The 10,288-nt window shown below is 36.2% G+C and overlaps 1 protein-coding gene across 1 annotated transcript; it reads left to right on the top strand.

Annotated features, from left to right (window-relative positions):
- The first annotated feature begins 263 nt into the window (after positions 1-263).
- Positions 264-1,208, top strand: LOC102850085 (olfactory receptor 2B2-like). Its single transcript, XM_006896299.1, has one exon. It carries the CDS (start codon positions 264-266, stop codon positions 1,206-1,208), a length of 945 nt encoding a protein of 314 aa, XP_006896361.1.
- Positions 1,209-10,288: the final 9,080 nt, after the last annotated feature.

The raw sequence follows: 10,288 nt of genomic DNA, 5'->3' as shown, positions 1-10,288 counted from the left end.
TCCTCACTTATTTTGCTACCATTTTCTTTATTATTTTCTCAATATTTCCATACTGCATTGATAGTATTGGTTCAACGTATTACTATAATCAATATATAAGTAACAATGACATTATTTTTGCTACAATTATCATATAAATTCAAATCACTGAACAAATGAAAAATTTATTTCAGCATTCCTAAGGCCTTTTTAAATTATTGATACTCATATTCAGAAATTAGTACTTAGATATTTCAGCTGAAATTTAATTCAACAGTACAAAAATGTGGAATAATAACCACAGCTCACTTAATGATTTTATCTTACTTGGGTTCTCTGACCGTCCTTGGCTTGAGACACCACTCTTTGTAATCTTTCTAGTGGCTTATATCTTAGCCCTATTTGGCAATATTTCCATTATCTTAGTTTCACGCCTGGATGCTCAACTTCATAGTCCTATGTACTTTTTTGTCTCAAATCTATCCCTTCTGGATCTCTGCTACACTACAAGCACTGTCCCACAAATGCTAGTCAACCTCAGGGGACCAAAAAAGACTATTAGTTATGGTGGCTGCATAGCACAACTCTACATTTTTTTAGCGTTGGGTTCCACTGAGTGTATACTTTTAGCTATTATGGCTTTTGATCGTTATGCTGCTATTTGCAAGCCCCTTCATTACCCAGTTATCATGAACCAAAAACGTTGTACCCACATGGCCATTGGGACTTGGATTAGTGGTTTTGCTAATTCCCTTGTCCAATCTACTCTCACCGTAATGACCCCAAGATGTGGACGGAGAGTGATGGATCATTTCTTCTGTGAAGTTCCTGCCCTTTTGAAACTAGCCTGTACAGATACTCGTGTGAATGAGGCTGAGTTGAATGTCCTAGGGGCTTTGTTGCTCCTTGTTCCTCTCACTCTCATTATGGGCACTTACATGTTCATTGCTCGAGCAGTATTGAAAATTCGCTCAGCAGAGAGTCGCTGGAAAGCCTTTAATACATGTGCTTCACATATGTTAGTGGTATTCCTCTTCTATTTTACAGCCATCAGTATGTATGTCCAGCCTCCCTCTAGTTATTCTCGTGACAGAGGGAAGATCATGGCTCTCTTCTATGGAATTGTCACACCTACCCTAAATCCATTTATCTATACACTGAGGAACAAGGATGTGAAAGCAGCACTTCACAGGGCACTGACTAAGGATTTTTGGGTCAAAAGATCTTAAGAAGAAGACATCAAGTTAAAAAAAAACGATGTGTTTGTCTTTAAACCAATATGTTTGACACTGAAATGATGATTAACACAATCTCAAGTGAGATGCACTGTACGGGTTAAATAAGAGCCCAAAATAAACAATTTCTACATCACTTATTCAGGAAGCTGTGGTGGTATAATCTGCTTAACCAAAACCTTGTTGTTGTTGTTGTTGCTGTTGTTACATGCCATCTAGTCACTTGTGACTCCTAGCGATCCTTTGTACATTAGCTCTGAAACCTGCCCTATCCTGAACCAATTTCATCATCTCCAACAGACTTAGTCTCATTTCTCCAGTCACTGAGTCAATCCATCTTTTCTTGGTTTTTCCTCTCTGTGCTGTTCCTCCACTCTTCCAAGCATAATGTCCCTCCCCCAAGAACTGGTCCATCCTGGCCATGTGCCCAAAGTGCGTGAGATGGAGCCTCAAAATTCTTGCCTCCAGAGAGCAACCTGGTTTCACCAAGTCCAGGACAGAGCTTTATTTTTCTCCTGGAAGTCCACAGCATGCTCAACACTCTTTTCCAGAACTCAAAACTCAAACGCATCAATCCTTCTATCATTCTTTGTTATTGTTTGGCTTTCTGGTGTATAGTAAGTAATTGCAAAGAAATCCCACCCACACTGTACAGGAACACCAACATCACAGGGAATGGAAAGGCAGTGGATTGATAGAGGTGTGTGGAAGCCCTGAGCCATCAAACCAAAATTGGCTAGGGCAGGAGGTGTGAGATGCAAAGACTTCTTTAGCGGTTCAAATATGCCAAATGTGCCTTAGGAGAAAGATGAGCAGTCTCTTTACATGAAATAAACAGCTTTCTAAGCTGTCTAGGGGTCAACTTTCAGTTATAAACAACTTGATAGCAATGAGCAAGAGTGAGAGCTAGATGTTGCTTGTTGCTTATTGCTTATGCACTATGGGAATATCTATTTTATAAACTTGAATCCTACAAAATAATTTCATTTTTCTCCTTTACCTTAATTTCTGATTAATCTAGTCTCAGGAGGCAAATAAATCAATATGACATGAAAAAGATTATCTATAAATTTGTATATTTGACCTGACCAATTTATAATGTCATTATAATTATTTCAGAAAAGTAAAATTAAAGTTATTATGTGTGTCTATGTGAATGTGTGTGTGTGTGTGTGTGTGTGTGTGTGAGAGAGAGAGAGAGAGAGAGGGAGAGAAAGAGAAAGGGAGAGAGAGAAAGAAAGAAGGAAAACTAGATAATATTTTATATGTTTTTAAAACCAGATAATATGTAAAAAATTATTTTTGAACATTGAATTTAATGTTGGACCTCTGTTCCTCAGAAAACAATAAATAATTAATAATAAATGTTAATTTTTAAGTCAGATAGTTCCACAACATTTTGTATTTGGTTATTTATGAAATTATGACTTAAATACTTATGCTGAGTCTTCAATATGATCTCTCTTTTAACATACTTTCCAGAGTTTCTCAATAAAATTAAGCCTTCAAAGGGTTATTCATTCATACATAAATTTCATAATTTTTTTCCTATTTCAACATTTTGTAATTTTTCAAAAACAATGGATTCATTTTCTTGGATAAGATATTGATAAATGTGAAAATCCTTCAATTTGTTTTATTACATTCCTTAATTTTTGTAATAAACACACTGATAATGTGAATTCTGTGAGCTGAATTAGATTGTTATCTGTCTAGGAATATTATCCATCTCAATTCAACAAACTGCCAAAACATTTGAACCTTGGATATTACAAATCTGTTCTGATATATTGATATTACTAAATGTCATAGACTATCTCATATGTACTTTACCTTCTTTTGCACACATCAAAATGAGTTTTTTGGGGATTTTTCCCCAATTCAACTTATTCAACTGAGTCTTAAAACAGTTTCTTTTCACAATACTGATAAATCTTAACCACATAAGGTATTTAAATCTAGAGGTACTTCTCTCTTTTTAAAACAATTATAACTCTTTTTCCTTCTTTAAAGCACAGTACAAAATATTATTTCTTACCAATGAAATTTAAAGACTACTTCTACTTTCTCTCGTTCTTGATAATTAGACAAATGGAACAGGAATATGGAGAAAAGGGTTTTTGAAAAAAATAACAGACCCTAGGTTATACAAGGGAAAAAGAGTTTACTTTCTCAATTTTCATGTAATCTGGAAAAGGATTTTAGGCTTTATAAAATATTTTGGAAGTTGCAAATAGAAATGCCATTTGACCCAGAAATTCCATTACTGGGAATATACACTAAAGGAACCATAACTGCTACGCAGACAGATATATGCACACCCATGTTTACTGCAGCTTTGTTCACAATAGCAAAGAGTTGGAAACAACCTAAGTGCCCATCAACAAATGAATGGATAGAGAAGCTTTGGTATATTCACACAATGAAATACTATGCTGCATTGAAAAATAAGGAACTCATGCAATATTATTCAAAAGGAGTGATCTCGGAGGACATTATGATGAGTGAAATATCTCAGTCCCAAAGGACAAATACTACATAGTGCCACAGTACTACTGCATAGTAGAACGGGACTGACATCAGGGTTGGGGTGAGACTGAGAAAAATTGGATAAATTATGTATATTGCATTGGATCAGATGAGGGAGAGAACTGTCTGAAAGCTATATGTGACTGGGTATTATGTTTATGACAAGAGTCCAGAATGAAGGTTGCATAGTGGAGTGTACATTGGGTGGGGGAATTTTTCTTTTACTTTTTGAAGAGAAGAGCAAACTGAGGGGGAGGGGTGGGCAGGGAGAAAAATGCAATAGTGAATGAATGGAAATCCAAAATCTCTGTAAATGTTCAATAAAATTAAATAAAAAACCCTTTTGGTCTCAGTCCTTTCCAACTCACAATTTATTTTATATGAAATTTCCTAATAACATTAAATAAAACATACTGTAATGTTGCGCGCCTTGCCTGTCCAGCAGGAATAAGGACACAACACACCAGCGGTTCCTTCTCACAGCGGTTTACTCAGGAGTATGGTTACAGAGGGTGGTGGCAGAAGCAAGAGAGCAAAAGAAGAAAGGTCGCGGCCTTTTATCCCTTTCTAGGTCCTCCACCCTTCACCTCATGTGTCATGTCTCCATTGGATCCCTAACCCCACGTGAGATCAAGCTATTGACCAATGAGAACACTGTGCCCGAATAAGGTCTTGTTTGTGATCAAGGCAAACAAAGAGAAACAGGAAATCAGTGCCATCTTGTAATGGCGACCACACACAGCTCTCCATACTGAATATATATTAGGGAGCTCTGGTGGGTAAGGAGTTGCTCTGTCAACACAAAGGCTTTCAATTCAAATGCACCAACTGCTCCAAGGAAGAAAAATTAACAATCTTCTATATGATTTACAGCCTCTGAAAACCCACTGAAGGTCAGCTGGGAGTTGGTTCCAACTCTATAGCACATACAAACAATAGTATGTATTAGGAAAAGAGTTTATTCTATTAAATTATTCATTCTATTAAAGCAATGTACTTCTCAAACACAGTTGTGTGTTATGGAATAGTTAAGATCATTAAATAAAAATGATTCATACTTGTGAGTGTTGGGTTTCTTTTAACTTTTTCTTTTTATTTGAGTGGAAGTTTACAAGGTTGATTGATATATCATTTAACCATTCATACCTATTTTGTTTTATTATGTTGATTAGCATTTTCACATTCTTTTATGAATTTTTTCATCTCTATGATTGTTGTTTTTATTCATCCCTTCATTTTCTCCCTCATGAAATTTTCAGTTTATCTTTTGAGATTAAGTTTTCTAAGTGATGTGTACCTCTCTAATGGAAAGAAGCAGGTGGAGGAAACCCTTCTGAAGTTAGAATGTCTTAACACTGACTTCAGGATATATCCTTACAAAGTAGCTCAGCTACGTAAATAGTCTTTAAGATAATTGAAAACAAAAGAACAATCAGCCAGCAAAATATGAAGTTAACTAGATGAGAGAAATACATAGAGCAGTGGACTTATTTTGAGTATAGAAACAAACAATGAGCTCTCAACTTCTTTTACAACGGTGCAAAGATCATTCAATGCAAAAAAGAGTGGTCTTGGAAAAACCACCACATATTATTTTTTTTAAACCCACTGCTAATAAATTGCTCTTGGTTCTGTGGAAACTTCCATCAGATTTTTTAAGGGTGCAAATCTTCATCAGAGTAGACTGTTTCCTCTGGCTCCCTCAGTGCAGGTGCAGTTGGTAGATTCTAATCTCTGACTTGACGGTAGCATACAATGCAATTAAAAAATAAATAAATAAAATTTAAAAAACCTAAAAAACCTTTAACAAACAAAAACCAACAACAACAACAAAAAAAACACCCCAAAACCCAACAACAACAACAAAAAGAAAACAAGCTTTGCCTGCTCCTGCTCCACCCTCCTGATTTGTGCTATGGTCGAATCTATTATCAACAGCTACTGTGTTGACTCATTCTCATCATTCTGTTTTATCAGAGTGTCCTTTTTAAGAAATGGTCATATCATGCAGACATGTTTAAAGTAAGCCAAAGTCTCATGATCCTTGCTTCTTTTTTTTTCTTTGTCTTTGCTTTATTGTTTTTTTATTATTTTTTTAAATTAATTTTAATCAGCGTTTACAGAGATTTTGGATTTCCATTCATTCATTGTTGCATTTTTCTCCCTGCCCACCCCTCCCACCAGTTAGCTCTTCTCTTTGAAAAGTAAAAGAAAAATTATTTCATTGGTATAGTATTCCACCCTTCCCACCCCGAGTACACTGACTATGCAACCTTCATTCTGGATTTTTGTTGTAACCATAATACTCAATCACATATCACTTTCAAACAGTTCACTTCTTCATCTGTTTCAATGCACTATACATAATTTTTCCAATATTTCTCAGTCTCACTCCAACCCTGATGTAGTCTCATTCTACAATAGTGGCACCGTGCGGCACCTGTCCTTTTGTGAGTGAGATATTTCACTCATCATAATGTCCTCCAAGATCACCCATTTTGAATAATATTTCATGAGTTCCTTGTTTTTCAATGCAGCATAGTATTCCATTTTGTGAATACACCAGAGCTTCTCTATCCATTTGTTTGTTGATGGGTACTTAGGTTGTTTCCAACTCTTTGCTATTGTGAGCAAAGTTCAAATAAACATGGGTATGCATGTATCTGCCTGGGTGGCAGTTATGGTTTCTTTAGTGTATATTCCTAGTAATGGAATTTCTGGGTCAAATAGTATTTTTATTTGCAACTTTTTGAGAGAGCACCATACAGCCTTCCATAGCAGTTGCACCATTTCACACCAACAGTGAATGGGGGTTCCAGTTTCTCCACAACCTCTCCAGCATTTGTTGCTTGTTACTCTGTTAAATTTTGCTATTGTTACTGGGGTGAGATGATATTCCACAGTTGTTTTGATATGCATCTCTCTTGGACCTAGGGATTTTGAACACTTCTTCATATATTTGTTGGCCGTTTGAATGTCTTCTTTGATGAAGTGTCTGTTCATATTCTGTGCCCATTTTTCAATTTTTTTTTACCTTTATCTTGTGGTGGTACTTGAGTATTTTATAAATTCTAGATATAAGTCTGTTATCTGACATGTTATTATCAAATACTTTTTCCCAGTCTGTGGCTCCCCTTTTTACTCTGTTGGAGAAGTTTTTAGATGTACATAGGGACTTGATTCTTAGTATTTTATCCTCTCCTGGTTGTAGATTTTTCACGGTGCTTGGAAGACTGTTTATGTTGTGGATTAGGACTTCTAGAGTGCTTCCAAGCTTTTCTTTAATGAAATGTATAGTTCTTGGTTTCAGTCCTAGGACCATGATCCATTTGAGTTGGGTTTTGTGTATGGAGTAAGGTGTGGATCTTGCTTGAGTTTTCTACAGATAGTTTTCCAATTTTGCCAACACCATTTGTTTAAAAGGCTGTTGTTTACCCACTTAACTGAGTTCATTTCTTTGTAAAAAAATCAATTGACCATAGGTAGATGGGCTGATTTCTGGATTCTCTATTCTATTCCATTGATCTATGTGTCTGTCATTATACCAGTACCATGCTGTCTTGACCAGTGTAATAGGGTTTGAAATCAGGGAGTGAAATGCTTCCTACCTTGTTCTCTTTTTAAGGAGTGCTTTGCTTATTCACAATGGAATATTATGCTGCACTGAAAACCAAGGAACTCATGCAACACTATTCAAAATGGATGACCTTGGAGGACATTATGCTAAGTGAAATATCTCAGTCACAAAAGGATAGGTGCTGCATGGTGCCACTATTGTAGAACAGGACTGACATCAGAGTTGGAGTGAGACTGAGAAAAATTGGATAAATTATGTATACCACATTGAAACAGATGAAGAAACTGTTTGAAAGCTATATGTGATTGGGTATCATGGTTATGACAAGAGTCCAGAATGAAGGTTACATAGTGGAGTGTACTTGGGGTGGGAAGAGGGATTATTATACCAATGAAATAATTTTTCTTTTACTTTTCAAAGAGTAGAGTGAACTGGAGGGAGGCATGAACAGAGAGAAAAAGGCAACAATGAATGCATGGAAATACAAAATCTCTATAAACATTCATTAAAATTAATTTGAAAAAATAAAAGACAAATTGCATTGGAAAGAAAAAAAACATAAGACATCTCATTTTTCTCTAATGGAAGGAGTTTGTATCTTCAACTTTTTGTTTAGCTGCTAAATGCTTAACTTAAAGAACCCTTCGTTAGTTTCTAAGAGGTCCATATTTGTTTTCATTCCCAAGAAAGGTGATCCAACAGCATGTGGAAAATATTAAACAATGTTTTTAATACCACATGCAAGCAAAATACTGCTTAGGATTATTCATAAATTACTAGAACATAGTATCTAGTACATAGATAGGGAGTTTCCAGAAGTTCAAGTTGGATTTAGAAGAGGTTTTGGCACCAGAATATCATTGCTGATATCAGATGGATCTTGGCTGAAAGTAAAGAATATGAGAAGAATGTTTATTTGTGCTTTCTTGACTATGGAAAGGCATTTGAATGTGGGGATTGTAACAAGTTATGGTTGACATTGAGAAGAATGGCAATCTCAGACCACTTAATTGTGCTCATGTAAAACCTATACCTGGACCAGAAGGCTGTTGATTGAATAGAGCAGGGGGACATTGCATGGTTTAAAATTAAGAAAGGAGTGCATCAGGGTTGTATTCTCTCTCCATGCCTATTCAATCTGTTTGCTGACCAAATTATTAAAGAAGCTGGACTCCATGAAGAGGAATGTTGCATCAGGATCAGAGGGAGACTCATCAATAACCTGTGTTATGCAGATGACACAACTTTGCTTTCTGAAAATAAGTTGGACTTGAAGCACTTGTCATAGAAGATAAAGAATGTACCCTTTGGTATGGACTGCATCTCAATGTGAAGAAAACAAAGATTTTTACCACTGGATTGATAGGCAACATCATGATGGATAGAGAAAAAAATTTAAACTGTGAACAACTTCATCTTAGTTGGATCCACAATTAACACCCTTGGTACCACAATCAGAAAATCAGGGGATGCATTGCACTGGGAAAATCTGCAGTTAGGGACCTCTCCAATTTATTGAGAAGTACTGATGTCAGTTTGAGGACTAACGTGCATGTGATTCAGACGATGGTCTTTCCGATCATTTGCTATGCATCTGAGAGCTGGACAACCAATAAAAATGACAGAAGAAGAATTGATGCCTTTGAGCTGTGGTGTTGGAGAAGAGAACTAAACATCCCATGGACAGCCAAGAGAATAAATAGATAATGTCTTGGAGAGGGTGCAGCTAAAGTGCTCTTTGACGACAAGGATGATTAGGATTTGCCTCACATACTTTATGCATGTTGCTAGGAGGAACTATTAGTTGGAGAGGGACATGATGTCAGTGAAAGAGAGGGAGTCTCTCAAAGAGGTGGACTGACATGGTGACTACCACAGTGGACTCTAGTGAGAGAGGATGTGAGAAGATGGCACAGGATAAGGCAGGATTCAGATGTGTTGTTCATAGGGTCTCTATGAGTACACTTGACTCAAAAGTGCCTAACAACAACAATGGTATTCAAATTATAAGCATTTTAAAAAAACATTGTATTATTCAAGCTAACTCTGCTTCCTAGGTATATAGCAAAACATGATTTTACTGCATTTACATTGTATAAATCAATAAACTGCCTTCCTTTATATTTTAAGGATTAAATTGAAAAGGGAGTTCCAACACTTAGTTGAAAGTTTGGAACTTAAAACAACAAATTACAATGCTTTTCAACAATTTGGTCCAATGAGCACTAATAAACTGAAACTTCAGATAAATTGATGTCATCATTACATCAACTCAACAGAAAAATATTATACAAAAAGATGTCGTGTAACTGGAAATTTTAATCCCAGGATATTTGCAAGGAGCCTCAAATACCCAGAGCACCTAGGGAACTCTCTTCTCTCCACCCTGTAAAGAAGGATTAAAACGGCCTTTCTCACTCTCCACAGACCAGATTTTTAAGGAAAGGTTGGATTACAGAGAGCTGGGCTTTCTGCTCAGTGGTTATTACTCTCACTCCTTAAATTTAGGAAAGAAGTGTCTGGATATGCTCTGGTGAGTTTTCTTGAGCTCTTAGAAGCAGGAGTGGCAATCACTTCCTAAACAACATTCCCCTGGAAACTCCATGAACTTTGATAAATGTTGAAAGTTATAGAAAGGCTTCAGGCCTTTTGTTCCTTAGGGTCCCTATGAGTCGTGCTCGACTCAAAGGCAACAACATAAGGGAAGATTATTCTGAGTAATGGGAAGCCAATGAAATATTGTATTTTATGAGCACAATAAAATCAGACATTGTTATATTCAGCTTATAGAAACAGAAATAAAAAATATATTCATTAAAGCTTTACGCAAACCACAATTAAAAATAGAGGGAGGGAATCCCCACCTATTATCTGCCACACTTGCAAGTGGTATGTCCTCCACCATGCTTCTTCCATCTTAGGCATCTTCTGCACTTAAGCAGACTTTGTGAAAAGAGAGTTTATCTGA

This window comes from Elephantulus edwardii, unplaced genomic scaffold (assembly GCF_000299155.1).
Source record: "Elephantulus edwardii isolate Elephantulus edwardi_28Jun2011 unplaced genomic scaffold, EleEdw1.0 scaffold00184, whole genome shotgun sequence".
NCBI lineage: Eukaryota > Metazoa > Chordata > Mammalia > Macroscelidea > Macroscelididae > Elephantulus > Elephantulus edwardii.
Note: the sequence above shows the minus strand (reverse complement) of the source record. Positions and strands in the feature narration are given on the sequence as shown.